Consider the following 14713-nt stretch of genomic DNA (forward strand, 5'->3'; position numbering starts at 1 on the left):
TACTTCTTGATTGACTATTTTCCCGAACTAGAATGCAAGCAGCACCAGGGTAGGGACTTTGTTCTATTCCATAATGAATCTCAATGTTAGGATCAAAGCCTGGTATTATAGTGCCACGTAAGACATATTGGTTGAATAAAAGAGTGTGTATTTTTAGTGGCTTAAGAAAGATCTGACTAATTCTTAATATTTGTGATCTTAAAAGGTATTTTATATAGCCAAGTGGAAACAAGCATGTGCATTTATTCAACTAAAGAGTAAAAGTTTAAGAGTTTCGCCCCATTACTTAAGAGGCTCTTCACATGAGATGCCTATGTTAGGCGTTTTCCGTTTCCTTCCTAGAATAATGGCCAGAGTCATTAAGAAAAAGCACACAGAATGACTCAAAGTAATTGTCCTTGGCAAAAGTGGGATGGGTAAAGAGAAAGAAGGGGGATTGATATACCATGACCTGTACTTTCTTTTAGTAACTTTACCAGGTATTGCCTTATTTTAAATTATGTCTGTTCAGTTCAACATCACTAATCATTGGGAAAATGCAAATTAAAACTGCAATGAGACATCACCTCACACCTGTCAGGATAGCTATCATTAATAACTCAACAAACAACAAGTGTTGGTAAGGATGTGGAGAAAAGGAAATTCCTGCACTGTTGGTGGGATTGTAAATTGGTGCATCCACTATGGGAAAGAATATGGAGGTTCCTAAAAAAAAAAATTAAAAATAGAACTATCATATGACCCTGCAATTCCACTATCATATGACCCTGCAATTTCACTTCCGGGCATTTATCCAAAGAAATCCAAAACACTAATTTAAAAAGGCATACGCACTTCCCATGTTTTTTGCAATGAAATATTACTCAGCCATAAAAAAAGAATGAAATCTTGCCATGTAAAACAACATGGATGGACCTTGAGAGGTATTATGCTAAATAAAGTAAGTCAGCCAGAGAAAGACAAACACCAAATGATTTCACAAAACAAAATAAACAAAACAGAAACAGACTCATAGACACAGAGAACAAACAGGTGGGAGGGAGTTTGGGGGATGGGTGAAAAGGGGCAAGGGATTAAGATGTGTAAATTGTCAGTTATAAAAACAGTCATAGGGATATAATGCACAGCATGGGGAATGCAGTCAGTAATATTGTGGTATGTATGGTGTCAGATGGGTACTAGACTTGCTGCGGTGGTCACTTTGTAAGTTACATATATATCTGATCACTATGTTGTACACCTAGAACTCAAATAATATTGTATGTTAACTGTAATTTAAAATTTTTTAAAAAATTTAATTGTGTTTGTCCATGTCTCACTCTCCAACTAGACGTATAAGCCTCTTGTGGGCATGGCCCAATTTATACATCTTTTTATTCTCCTGTAGTTTCTATCGAAATGTGTTGCAAATAGTAGGTAATCAGAAAACACATTTATGTAATGAAAAAGACCTGTAGGTATCAAATAATATTACATACACACACATATACTCTCTCTGAATATTTATTTTATATATGGTAGTAAAATGAGTTTCTAAGCTATCATTGCCTTGCTAGAACATGCTTGTTGATAAAAGTGATAAATCTTCATAAAATTTAAGAAAGGGGAACAGAGAATTTTGAAATATGTCCTAAGACAAACTGTGCTAAAAAAAAAAAAAAAATCACTTTGTTTTAATTAGTGACAGCATCATTGCAGGACATTTTTCCATATAAAAAGCCCACAATTGGAAAAAAAAAAAAAAAAAAAAAAAAAGATGCAACTACTTCAGTCTAGACGTGTTAACTGAAATTACCTTCCCATGCGATCCAAAAAATTACCTATACGCTGGTAAGTTTATGGGAAAAGATCCGGGGTGCACTCCTTTAGGTTACTTTCAGAAAAGACAGGCAGGCCTCCTAGGCAGAAGCTGACAAAGCCAAGCTTGGGACCCTCCCTTGCCAGGCAGGTAGCTCCAGCAACTGCTCAGGGATTCTTTTCCTTAAGAGCCCACACCCCCATCCCACCTGACATCCCCAATGGCGTAAGCTTCAGGTACATAAAACCTGCACCGGGCCTGCCAGTCCTCCTTAGATTATTAATATTAAGGAAGCTGGGCTATCATTTGTAAAAATGATCCAAAATTCATTTACTAATTTCCAGCACCTCTCTATCGTCCAAGAAGAGTGGGGTCTACAGGTGCTCCTCTTTGCAGATCCAGCTGTGACTGCTTTTCCCACCCAGGATGCAAAGTTAACTCTTGGAAACCATAGACAGATAAAAGATAGATTTTCATTAAATGTGTACATCTGTAATCCTAGGTGGTTATTACCCATAAAAAATCAAGTAATGCATGTAGCGAAACCAGACTGCTAGTATTTAGAACTCAATTTCAATACGAACTCAAGGGTCCTTGGTGCTAAGTGGTCACAGGTGAAAATAAATCCCACCCGTTTGCATTCCTAATTCGTTGCAGTTGGGTGTTGTATATCGCCAAACCAAGCAGAGCAACCAGAAGTTAATTGTGCGATTTAATCGAGGCATTACAGTAAGTCTCGGCTGATATTCCCTTAGATTAGGAACCATTTTTGACACGAAGATCAAACCAAACCAAAAAAAAAAAACCCTGCTGTCATCTCGGCTTTTGGCTGCTGACGTTATGTTTTGGTTTTTTGTTTTTTCAAAATCGAGTGGTGATTTCTTAAAAGCCACAGAGACAATTTGGGGGGAAGGGAAGGGCATTCATGCAGCCATAGCCCCTCCTACCCGCACCCCTCCGGGTAGCACGCACTTCACTTTGCCTGGGTAGGTAAGCGGTACACATACCTGGCACACTGTTTAAAGTATGGCAGCCTGTGTGGTTAGATATGCCTACTCTACCAATAATGGCTTTCCTCGGAAACGTTCTCCCCCTCCCTCTCCACCGCAAGGCATGCCCTCTGCCCAGAGTCCCTCGATTAGGGAATGGCCCCCCAAGGAGAGAGGGGCCGCGGCCTGCCCCGGCCCTGGAGGAGACCCCCTTCGCCAGGTGCCCTTGGGGCAGCCGGGCCACCAGGCTGGAGCCACCACGGGAAGCAACAAGGTGGCCACTGCGCACTTGCCCTCAGCCGCAGCCCGTGCCCGGCCCTTGGACGGGCCCCAGAGGCGGGGGGCAGGAGTGTCGCCACCGAATCCCGAGAAAGGCCGCGCGGGACCCACCTCCGGCTCCCTCCCGCGCCCGCCCTCGGCCCCACCCCCCTCCCCGCACAAAGCCGCCCGGAGGCGGCGGCCCGGCCTGCTCGGGAGGGAGGCCGCCTGGACGCGGCTGGACCGGCCACCGCGCCTCTGGGCCGCGCAGGCCGCCGATCGCCGGGAGTCAGGAGCTCCCGTCCCCGGACGTGCAAGGAGGCGCGGGAGTCCCGGCTCGCCCTTCCAGGCGCGGGGACCCCGAGGCCCCGCCGCCCGGGCCCCCCAAATCTCCGTCGGCGGGTCCCCGAGAAGGCCCGGCGCGGCCCACGCATCCCGCTAGCCACGCCCGAGGTGGCGGCCTCCGGCGTGGAGAGCCCGGGCCGCAGGGGCGCCCCAAAGGCGTCCGGACACGGGAACGAGGGCGTTGGGGGGAGGGATGGGGAGGATCGACAAGTTGCAGGCGACCCTTGGGGGTCCCCCCCCCCAACCCCCAGACGCCTGAAATCAGTTCCTCTCTTTCCCCAAAGGCCCTGGCCTCGCGCTCCGTCCTGAATTCGCCAAACAAAGCGGGGGCGCCCGGGGGGCTGGGAGCGGGGCCGCGCGCAGGGACCCCAGGCGGCCCCCCTGGACCCCGGGCGCCTCCCGTCGGGGGCGCACACGCAGCGCCCGGGCCGGTGCGGGAAGGGGAAGATGGCCGTTTCTGCCCCGGGATAAAGGCTCTTTGTGTTGCGCTCACACAAAAGCCGCCGAGAGACCCGCTCGCCCTTCCAAGCAGGCCCTCTGGGCACCTCGGCAGGAGCCCCGGCTGCACCTCCAAATGGCCCTGGAAGCCTGGAGGAGGTGGGGGGCCCCCGAAGAAGAGAGGGGAACAACAGGCCTCCCGCCCTGGGCCACCCCAACCTCTGTCACTAGCCAAGCACTCGTCGGGGGAGACGGAAGGGGGGTTGGGGGGTTCAGGTCTTTCGTAAAGGGAGGGAGGAAAGAAGAAAAAAACATCAAGGCCCAAAAGGGGAGGGGGGGACGGGGGGACGGGTATTCAACATTCACATTCTTGTAGGGTTTCTCCCCCCCTTGAACCAGGGTAGGTAGAAATTTAATCTGGGGAAGGGGGGGGGGAAAGGGGGGGGGGTTCTGGACACACCAAAAAAGAAAAAGAAAAAAAAAATTTTTTTACCAACAATAGCAACTTAAAAAAAAAAAAAAAAAAGCAAAAAACCATAACAAACCAGTTGCCATCAGCCCAAAGTGGTAGTAGCAGTAGCAGCAGCCGGCGCGTGTGATCCACTTACTTGTCCGACTCTTGTGACATGTTTGATCCAATGAACTCGCTCCCCTTTTTCCCGGAGCCTCAGCCTCCCGGTGAAACTGGACTTTCAAGTCTGTGCAGGTGAAGGTGTGTGAGAGCGCGCCCGCCCGAGATGGCAGAACAAGAGCTACAGGTAATTCTGCTTTTCCCGTTCCCCCCGCGCCACTCTCTCTCCGGCTCGGCTCGCCCGCGCCCTCACCTAGCCGGAAAGGTGGGACAGAGGAGGGGCCCCTCACATGGGGCCCGCGCTCGGAGGCGGGCGGGCGGGCGGGCGGGCGGCGCGGGGTCCTCCCGGATCGCGGCAAAGTGGGCCGTCCCCCGAGCGGAACGCGGCGCGGACTGGGTCGGGGCCCCAGGTAACTTTCTCGCCAGGAGCCGAATTCTTTCACTAAAGGGTACGGGCCCGAGGGCCGAGCCGCGCGCTGATTGGCTGCGGGCGCGCTCAGGTGCGCTGCCATTGGCAGAGGCGCGCCCAGGTAAGGAAGGCCCGGCGCCCGGCGCAGGTAACGCGCTCCTCCGAAGTGGCCCCGAGCGGGAGCCCGGGGTCGGGGCCTCGAGTTGACTTCACGCTGCAACACGTTGTCCTTCTTCCCCGCTGGCCGGCCCGGGGTGTGGCGGGCGCGGGGGCGGGGGCCGGGGTGGGGATGGGAGGTGGAGGTGGGGATGGGGGTGGAGAGGGAGGCTTGGGGAAGAGAGAAGGAACCAGGAAAAAAAAAAAAAAAAACAACAACACCTGCAACCACCACTAGGGATTATGGGTCGAACGGAAGGACTCGGGAGAGCTGGACTCAGGGAATCCCAAGCCAACCGGAATCCGAGGCGCAGCGCACAGCCACGGGGCTTTTCATGCCCACAGTGAGGACCGTGTGACAGTTTCCGAAGACTTGCAAGTTTACTTTGTGCGCAGAGGCGGCGGCAAACTGCACAACGATCGATCGCCGGGTGTGCTAAGTCATGGCTTTGTGAACCTGTCCACAGCCAACACCTTCCGCGCCCCGGTGCGTCACCTGTGCCCAGGAGATTGCAGCTGTGCTAAGAGGGGAGCATCCTTTCAAGAGCTGGGCAGGTGATACTGGTGTAGTGAAGAGGTTTCGCTGAACAGACTATACATTGCTCGCCTCCCGGCGCACCTTTTTTCATTTCAACTCTGCAGTTTGGGATTCCAGAGCTGCAAACAACCACGAACCTGTCCCATAATAAACCTGTTGTCTTTTTGACGTATCCAGGCAGACATCAACATTGACATTGTAATTCAATAGAAGCCGTGACTACAAAGGTGCTTTATCCTTCCAGTGTAATATGGTTGCTACAGAAACAATTCAGGATGAAGCTGACTTTTTTCTGAGTGTGTGTGTGTGTGTGTGTGTGTGTGTGTGTGGTTCTGCTTCACCTGGTTGGAAACAACTCGAACTAGCAAAGGTGCAATTAATGTATAATCACTGCTCCTCCCCAAGTGTATTTGTGCAAGTTTTTTGTGTTTTTGTGTTTGTTTTAATAGGGATCTAGCCCATACTTATGGATTGTGGAACTGGAAGGGGGATGTGAAAAGCTTACCATATTTTATCCAGGTTACATTGCGAGAGTTCACGCAACTTTTAATCTTTGTGGATCAGATGTTTTCTAAAAATTACATTATGAAACAATGTTTGATTGTTCCGTGTTTTCACTGAGTAGCAAATGAATTTCAAAAGTTTGTCCTTACTTTTTAAAGACAGTAGAAATACTCACAGTTTTTAAAGATAATATAATATTTTAAGATTCTAAATTACCCACTTCTTCTCTTCCTTCTTAATCACCTTCTGAGAGGCAACCACACTCCACTTTTAGCTGTCTCTTTTGTCATTTACTTCCAGAATTATAAATTTTACTGTTATCTCTTGATTTCTCTGTTTAGATGGCACACGTTGACTACCTCTTGCCTCAGATAAAGATTCAGCTCATACACACCCACCCGCCTTCCCCTTCTGTCATTCTTCCAACGCTCTTTCACAGTGTAGAGGTAGTAAGTAGTTGGTGACTGTGCATACCAGTCAGCAGAGCCAACTGGTGAACTATGGTTGGTTTCCTTCTTATAAAATCTTTTATATATTTACTTTGTTATGCACCCACCTGGTATTTTTTTCTACAACATGTTGATCAAATAACTATCAATTTTATTTCCCAAATGATCAAACAGTCAACTTTATTTTTCCCATGGCAACATCCCTCCAAGTCTTCTGTCCTCCTGTCCAATGGAGATGAGGATTCTAAATTGAAATTTTTCATTCATAAGTTTGTAGAAATTGCTTTTTTATTTTCTAGCATCCAATGTTGAGAATTTCAATGTCACCTTTACTCCATTCTTTTGTGAACGGCAATTTTTCTTTTTGGAAACTTTTAGAAGAATCCCTTTACCTCTTACATTTTGAAATTTCATAATTATGTGCTGGGTCAATGGCAAAGATTTGCCTAAGTTCAAATCATGCCTCTACTACATGTCCTTCAGCAAGTCACTTATTCTTGCTATGCTTCAGTTTCCTCACTTATAACAATAATATATATATATATATATATATTATTGTTATAAGTTATATATATATACACATATGGAAGTAATAATAGTAATTTCCTCACTGATATATATCAGCCACTTAGAATAATGCCTAAACACATAGTAAGTCCTCGATTTTTGTCCACTCATTTCTTTTTTGAAACTCTTAATTGGATTATTGAATCCTCTAGATTAATCTTAGAATTTTTTCCTTTCCTTTGAAAATCTCTTAATCTTTTCTATTTGGGGGAATAGTTCCTTACTTTACTTTCTATTGATTTTATCTCAGTTATTCTAAGAACTCTTTTCATGTTTTATGTTATTCTTTAATATTTTTGTTGATTTTTAGAAAGAAAGTGGGGAGAGAAAGGGAAGGTGGGGGGAAACAATGTGAGAGAGAATGTCAATCAGCTGCCTCCTGCACATCCCCCACTGGGGATGGAGCCTGCAAACTAGGCATGTGCCCTGACCCGGCATCGAACCAACAACCTTTCGGTGCACAGAACAACTGAGCCACACCAGCCAGGTGTTTTATGTTATTATAAACATAGAATTCTATGAACATGTCACAGTTGGAATAATTTCTTTTCTTTTGAAAACAGTTCCTATAGGGTTTTCTGCTTCCTGCCTTCTTTCTGCTTCTGGTTTCTCCCCATTCCTCCCTCTTTCTCCCCCCGCCCCCCTCCCGCCCCCAAGTATTTGTTGTAGTCCCATCATGTAAGAGGCTTTCCTCAAATGCCTGCAAACCTTTGACTATTCATACTGAAGAAGAAAGTCATAAAACCCACCAGAGACTATGTGTAAGGGGTAAGAAGTGGACCTGCACATCGGTAGGTTGGACGTCCGGTGATCAGGTGAGAGCTAGTCCTTCTGTAGAAGAACCCCCAAATGTCAGAAATGAGTTTGATCTTTCAGGCTCTTCAGTTTCTCAGAAGGAATATCTGTATCTCTTTCCTAAAGGGACATTCACCTGGCTGCCACTATTCTGGAAGAGGTTGAGAGAAAAGGTACATCACTCCGGTCTTTGTTGCTGCCTGGTGTAGGAGCCTCTCGAATGTTTCTCCTGCTGGAGTTGTAACCACCTGTCTGCTAGGAGTGAAATGCGGACCTGAGGCTCTAACAACTGCAAATGCCCACATTCACTCAGCCCCCTGCTTCTCACCTCTCCTTCAGCTTTGGAATCCCTGGGCGAGGTTGGTGGAGGAGAAGGACCTCGGGGACCATTTTAAATTATCACCCAGTTGTTTTAATTCTTCTGGCAGAAGAATTGTAAATCAATGTGAAAGTTACTGCCACACCCACCGTGAGAGTTTTTCTCCTTAAATATCTTTATCCATAAATACTTAAGCACAGCAGTGGTTCCCAAAGTGTGGCCTCTGGGTGGACAATCAACATCAGATCACTTGGGAACTCGTTAGAAATGCATATTCATTCATCAATTCATCCCAGACCTACTGAAGCAGATACTCAAGTAGGTGGGCAGGAGTCTATTTCTAACAGCCCTACAGGTGGTTCTGATACGGATTGGAGTTTGAAACACATCAGTCAATTACACTGACAGGAGAAAGTAATGCATCCTTAGCCGATATAGAGTTTTCCAACAACTTTCAATAACCATGAGGTAAGGTGGATTTTACCTGTCTTGATTATTCCATTATCAACCTAGTGACTGTTTATATAATGGTTGACCATTGTCCTTTTTAAAATATATAAATTTTTATTGACTTCAGAGAAGAAGGCAGAGGGTAAGAAAGATAGGGACATCAATGATGAGAGAGAATCATCGCTCAGCTGCCTCCTGCACACCCCCCAATGGGGACGTAGCCTGCACACAACCAAGGCAGGTGCCCTGACTGGGAATTGAACTGTGATCTCCTGGTTTATAGGTCAACACTCAAACACTGAGCCACACCAGCTGGGTGATCATTACCCCTAATTGGAGCAGTTAGCACATAGAAGAAGGAAGAGAAGAAGAACCTCGAATTTGCCACAGCACTCATCATAAACTTAGGAGTTTCAGCCCCATTTAATTTAATGGTCGTTTTAGGCAGCAGCCACAAAGTAAATTTTTATATGAAAAGGTCGTGTTAAGAGAGTACTGTTTTGAGAGTAAATTATTTTATTTATAAAGTTAAAGCTTTAATTACATTTCCAGGGAAGAAAAAATAGTATAATTATTTTTTTATTTTAGTAGTGGTTGTTAGCACCTACTGTATTATGATGGCTAATCCCATTTTCATAAAGTAAAATATACAGTATTTGATGCTAAATTGTCATAAAGGCAAGTCTCTTATAGTGAGACTGGGGAGAAGGATAGTACTTCTCAGGCATCGGGGAAATATCAAGTTTGAAAGGGTTATAGATCTGATCTAAAGAGTCAGCCTGCTCCCTGTTTGCCCCCTACATGTTATCATACACAGGGCTATTCCAATAGATCTGTTGTTAAATTCACTGTGGAGTCAATGGTAAGTGGTATCTCATAGGTTGTTTTGCACTGTAAAAACACTAAGTTGTTTGATCATCTATTGTCCATAAGAAGCAGCTTTGGGAAGAATGGAATGTACCTAGAGACCTGAATTTGAAATATAATACTGTCTCTACAGTATTATAGTGTTATAACTTAACAAACTGAGCATTAAGTTGCAGTTCCCTTGCAGTTTGAAGCCACTTCTGTTTTTCGTGGTAGCATGGATATGCATATTTGCATGAACACTTACGGATTTCATGATGGCTCTTGAACTAGCAGCGTGAAATTCAGCCAGCAGCTAGCTGAAGTTTGCATATTTCCTTCAGGATAGCACACATTTCTGTTGTGTGGGCTGGCCATGGGGAACTCTTCAACAGAAAGCATGTCCTGAAAAAACATAGTGCATTGAATCTTACTTCCTTTTAATATATATATATATATATATATATATATATATATATATATATATATATATATATAACACATATATAATATATTTAAAATATACTGTATATTATATAATATATATTATATATATAATATATATATATATATGGCTTTATTGATTTCAGACAGATGAAAGGAGAGAAAGATAGAGACATCAATGATGAGAAAGAATCATCCTCTATTGGCTGCCTCCTGCATGCCCCCTACTGGGGACTGAGACTGCAACCCAGGCATGCGCTCCTACTGTGAATCAGACCATGAGCTCCTGGTTCCTGGGTCAATGCTCAACCACTGAGTCACACCAACTGGGTCTTAATTCCCTCTTTTGTTTTTTGGAGGTATATTTATTTTTTATTGAATTTATTGGGGTGACATTGGTTAATAAAATTATATAGGTTTCAGATATACAGTTCTACAATATACCATTTGTATATTGCATTGTGTGATTACCACCCCAAGTAAAGTCTCCTTGTATCATGTTTATCCCCCATACCCTCTTCTACCTCCCTCCACACCCCTTCTCCTCTGCTAATCACCATGCTGTTGTCTGTGTCTATGAGTTTGTTTATTGTTTGTCTTTTTGCTTAACCCTTTTCCAGTGATAGAAAAATAAGAGAGGAAATGAGAAGGTTAAAGATGACAACAAAATTTGAAAAGTGCAAACTGACTACAGGAGAAGAACCGATTTAACCCAGCCAAGACAGGTGAACATGATCTTATGCAGATACTGAGGATCAAGGCTGTTTAGCCTGTAAAACCCCATAAAGATATAGAAAGCAAAAACTGGGCATGTGTTCTAGGTTAACCAACAGGCTTAATATTTAGAAATTTGGAAGTAAAGGCTAGGATTTTATTTTTAAAGAAGCTACAGTAATAAAAAAATAAAATAAACTGTTGCCTCTTAGGAATAGGATTGGAATGTGGAAAAGAATAAAGCATGGATTATTTTTTTAAATAATATTAATGTTATTTTCAATGTTATTACCCAGTGTAATTATTTTATTTTTAAAACTATGTATATAGCTTTAGATACATAAATAGTTTATATACACATATATACAATTTCAATAGAGATAGAATTAATTCATAAAATAAAAGTACAGATCACAAACATATATGTTCCCTCTTGCCCAGGGTCTTTGCAATTACTCTTCCGTCTCCTTAAAACTCTTGCTCCTTTTTCTCCTTCTCTGACTATCTCCTAATCTGACCAACCTGCTCAATCATCTGGTCCTCAAGAAAGCCTCTTGGGCTCTCCCAGGTCAGGGACAGGTATATTGGGAAAATACATTTCTCCATTATTTATTTACATAGCATCACACTCCTCTTCTTGAAAACACTTATCACAGTTGTAATTTCACATTCCTGTGTGATGTATTTGATCATTGACCATCCTCTTCCACTAGACTCTAAGCTCCATGCGGACAGAGATGATGCGTATTACTGGCTCATCATTATCTCCCTAGTGCCTAACACTATAGGTAGCATTTGGCAGATGTTTGATGAGTAAGCAACAAATACTCTGAATTATGAACATCCTTCCTATTCTACAACTTGAAGAACTTTGAAAGAGACAATATCAAATTGAGCATCTTCCTCAACAATGTTGAGTAAATAAATGAATTCTATAAGCATTAATAGAATATTCCAGGCTTCCAGTTGGGTTCCTCAGTTAAGTTTTGATAGTATTACATGAGATAGGCAATTATAACAGTGAGAATGCTTTCAGTAGTGAGCAAAAGAGCAGCAAGCTAGTAGGGTCTTTACTCAAGACCAGTTACTTTTTCTTGCCTGATAAGAAGTCTGGGAGCTGGTGCAGGGAATAGGAATTGCTGACATTTGATTGGCAGCTCCAAAGCTCTTTGCACTTTTCTGCCTCTCACGATAAAAAGTATCATGTAAAAAGTATTCTTATGCAACCAAATTTAAAAGTAGGAAGAAGATAAATAAGGAACACATCTCAGGAATGAAAAATCTTTCCCAGAAACCCCCATCAGATGTCCCAATATTTCTCATTGGCCAGAACTGGGTCACATGACCACTATGAATCATGAGCTGGATCCACCTTTCATGAGATTAAGGAATTTCCACTGGGTATATGAACAAATCAGGGTTGTTATAACAAGAAAGTAGTGGGGGACTGGTGTTTGGTTAAAAAAATAAAATCAACAGTGGTACCACATGGATTATTAGTAAGCTGTATAAGTAGGTGATTTATTTTACCTTTATTTTGGGTAATGTAAATAGCAGATCTGAAATTCAAATCTTGATCTGTCTTTTTGCAAAATCTGTACAATGTCATCTCCTAGATGTGAAGAAGTTCTTCCTGTTTCAAAATGTGGTAGATTTGGTCAGGAAAGGCTTTGTGGAAGAACACTTTAGGCATGGTTTTGAAGGAATAAAACACATATTGGGTTGATGGAGAGAATGAGGGTGGTTGTGGGACATTATATTAATGCCACACTCTTCATTTTTATTCTTGCATAAAATGCTTTTCATGTATCCCATTGATCATCAGAGCAACTCTCCCTATTTTGGGAATTTATTGTTGCTTTGATGCTCTACATGATCTATAAATAAACTGAGAAGAGATGACATTTACCTAAGGGGAAAAAATGCCAAAATGAGAACCCAGAGACCATAGCTAGGGCTACGGAAGAACAGAATGTTCTGGCTGAGATTTTTAATGAGGCATGCCCATTGTGGATGCCTCAATATTGTCTTGAAAATGCCTGGAGCTGGAAAAGCATATTCAAGTAACCTAATGACATGTAACTGCTCCTTCCCTGTTTAAAAACCTTCCGCTATTCCTCAGTACACATAAGGTCACCTAATCTACCAACAGAGAGGTTCTTCAAACTCCCGTTACCTGAATCCATCTTTACTGGACTTCTGCATAAGGAGACCTGAGTTGGGTGTGGCCAAATATGGAGTCTGCAGAGCTACAAACTGGAATGAACTATTCCTGTCCAAGGCTTGAGAATACCCCCAAATTATAACATAAGCAGACACCAAAACCGGTTTGGCTCAATGGATAGAGCGTCGGCCTGCGGACTGAGAGGTCCCAGGTTCAATTCCAGTCAAAGGCATGTACCTTGGTTGTGGGTACATCTCCAGTAGGCGGTGTGCAGGAGGCAGCTGATCGATGATTCTCTTATCACGATGTTTCTAACTCTCTATCCCTCTCTCTTCCTCTCTGTAAAAAGTAAATAAAATATATTTAAAAAAATAATAATATAAGCAGAGCCATAAACCATGCATGAAAATTGAGAAGTGGATCAAAAATGCCAGGGGGGAAAAAAAAAGAAAAAAAAAGACCTTAAGGCAAAAGCAGATATCAATGCTGGGCCATGAATCTAGCATATCAAGCCAAGAGACATGAGTAAGTATAAGCCAGTTGAGAGCATTGAGATTCAGACAGCAAAATATTTACGGCAATTATTTGTGGCATTCACTGATGGGGATTATTTGATTGTATTTTCTAACCTGTTTCTTGGGACAGTCCTATAACCTCTCCTGTATCATGTGATCTCAATACTTTCTTGGGTGGTCCTGGCAGAATGTTCTGACCTTTTCCAGGGTTCTCTGGAGAGACTAGGCAGGTCTCTGTCTCTGAAGCACACACTGGTCCATGCCTGTATCAGAGGTTTTGGGCACAACAAAAGCCTAGCACATCTTTTCACTGTACTTTTCCCATCTCTAGTTGGAGAGCTTCGGGCCAAGATGTGTGTGAAGAGAGAAGGGGGATGTGGCGGTCCAGCCCATCGGGAAGGGGATTGTCGTTGGTTGGGTGGTAGACGGAGCAGCCAGATGAAGGAGGGCTTCTGAGGCTATGACTGGTGCCCAGGTAGTAGTTTTCCAAGTTAGAAGAGGGCAAATTTTCAGGGAGGTGAACCCTTATAGTGTTGCCCAATTCAGATGCCCTCCCTGATTCTTAGGATGTTAGAGATGCATATTTATTATCTCACACAGTTTCTGAGTGTTAGGAATCTGGGAGCAGCTCTGCTGGGTGGTTCTAGCTCAGGGTCTGTCATGAGGTTGCGGTCAAGCTATCAGCCAGGTCACAGTCATCTAAAGGCTAGAGGATCTCTTTTCAAGTTCACTTATGTGGTTGTTCCACAGACTTGGATGGGGGCTCAGATACTTGCCATGTGAATCTCTCCATGGGGATGTCTGAATATACTGAAGAAATGACTGCTGGCATTTGTTAAAATGAGAGAGGGGAAAAAGAGGGAGAGGGAGAGAGAGAGAGGGAGAGGGAGAATGCAAAACAGAAGCCTCAGCATTTTTCATAACCTAATTTTGAAAGTGGCATACTCTCCCCTATGCTGTATTCTATTGGTCACACAAACCAATCTTGGTGTGATGTGGAAGAGAACTATACGTAGGTGTAAATATCAGGAGGTGAGATCATTGGGGCCATGATGGAAGCTGCCTATCATATTTTCAAAGCTTAAAAAAAAAATAACTTGAAAAACTAATGGACAAAATAGACCCTCACATTTTCATTTATGACAAAGCTATATGAAGCATAGTGGGGATAGGACAGTCTTTTTTATTTTTTAATTGATTTTAGAGAGGAAAGAAGAGAGAGAGAGAGAGAGAGAGGAATAGAAACATCAATGATAAGAACAAATTATTGATCGGCTGCTTCCTGCATGCCCCCCACGAGGGATTGAGCCATAACCTGACCAGGAATCGAACTGTGACCTCCTGGTTCTTAGGGTGATGCTCAACCACTGAGCCATGCTGGGTGGGTTTCAGGGCATTCTTTTTACTAAATTATCTGGGTCAGTAGGCTGTCCAAATTGGAAGG

The 14713-nt window shown here is 43.7% G+C and overlaps 2 protein-coding genes and 1 long non-coding RNA gene across 8 annotated transcripts in view; 2 read left to right on the forward strand and 1 right to left on the reverse strand.

The window, feature by feature from the left end:
• GRHL2 (grainyhead like transcription factor 2) overlaps window positions 1–4845 on the reverse strand; it is a 115169-nt gene extending 110324 nt beyond the window's left edge. The window contains exon 1 of one of the 6 annotated variants that reach the window (XM_036436686.2): window positions 4653–4844. Coding sequence is in view for 2 of the 6 variants with exons in the window: in XM_036436691.1 (XP_036292584.1) it covers window positions 4437–4456 (20 nt within the window). In the remaining 4 variants the exon portion in view is untranslated. Of the gene's footprint in view, window positions 1–4373 lie in introns of all 6 variants that reach the window. The other 5 variants (XM_036436687.2, XM_036436691.1, XM_036436689.2 and 2 more) reach the window with 5 other exon arrangements.
• Window positions 4566–5728, forward strand: LOC123652334. Its single transcript, XM_045581593.1, has 4 exons — window positions 4566–4759; window positions 4848–4929; window positions 5203–5492; window positions 5607–5728. Exons 1-4 carry the CDS (start codon window positions 4566–4568, stop codon window positions 5668–5670), a joined length of 630 nt encoding a protein of 209 aa, XP_045437549.1. The 3' UTR covers window positions 5671–5728.
• A 97-nt stretch (window positions 5729–5825) lies between these two features.
• Window positions 5826–10849, forward strand: LOC123652292. Its single transcript, XR_006741551.1, has 2 exons — window positions 5826–5872; window positions 10497–10849. It is a non-coding gene; the product is annotated as an uncharacterized LOC123652292 (long non-coding RNA).
• Window positions 10850–14713: the final 3864 nt, after the last annotated feature.

Source organism: Pipistrellus kuhlii, unplaced genomic scaffold (assembly GCF_014108245.1).
Source record: "Pipistrellus kuhlii isolate mPipKuh1 unplaced genomic scaffold, mPipKuh1.p scaffold_m20_p_14, whole genome shotgun sequence".
NCBI lineage: Eukaryota > Metazoa > Chordata > Mammalia > Chiroptera > Vespertilionidae > Pipistrellus > Pipistrellus kuhlii.

Coding starts and splice junctions, on each gene's coding strand:
- LOC123652334 (XM_045581593.1), top strand. CDS start 4,566: ATGGCAGAACAAGAGCTACAGGTAATTCTGCTTTTCCCGTTCCCCCCG. Junction 4,930..5,202: donor ATTGGCAGAGGCGCGCCCAG/GTAAGGAAGGCC, acceptor AACCACCACTAG/GGATTATGGGTCGAACGGAA. Junction 5,493..5,606: donor GATTGCAGCTGTGCTAAGAG/GGGAGCATCCTT, acceptor TCAACTCTGCAG/TTTGGGATTCCAGAGCTGCA.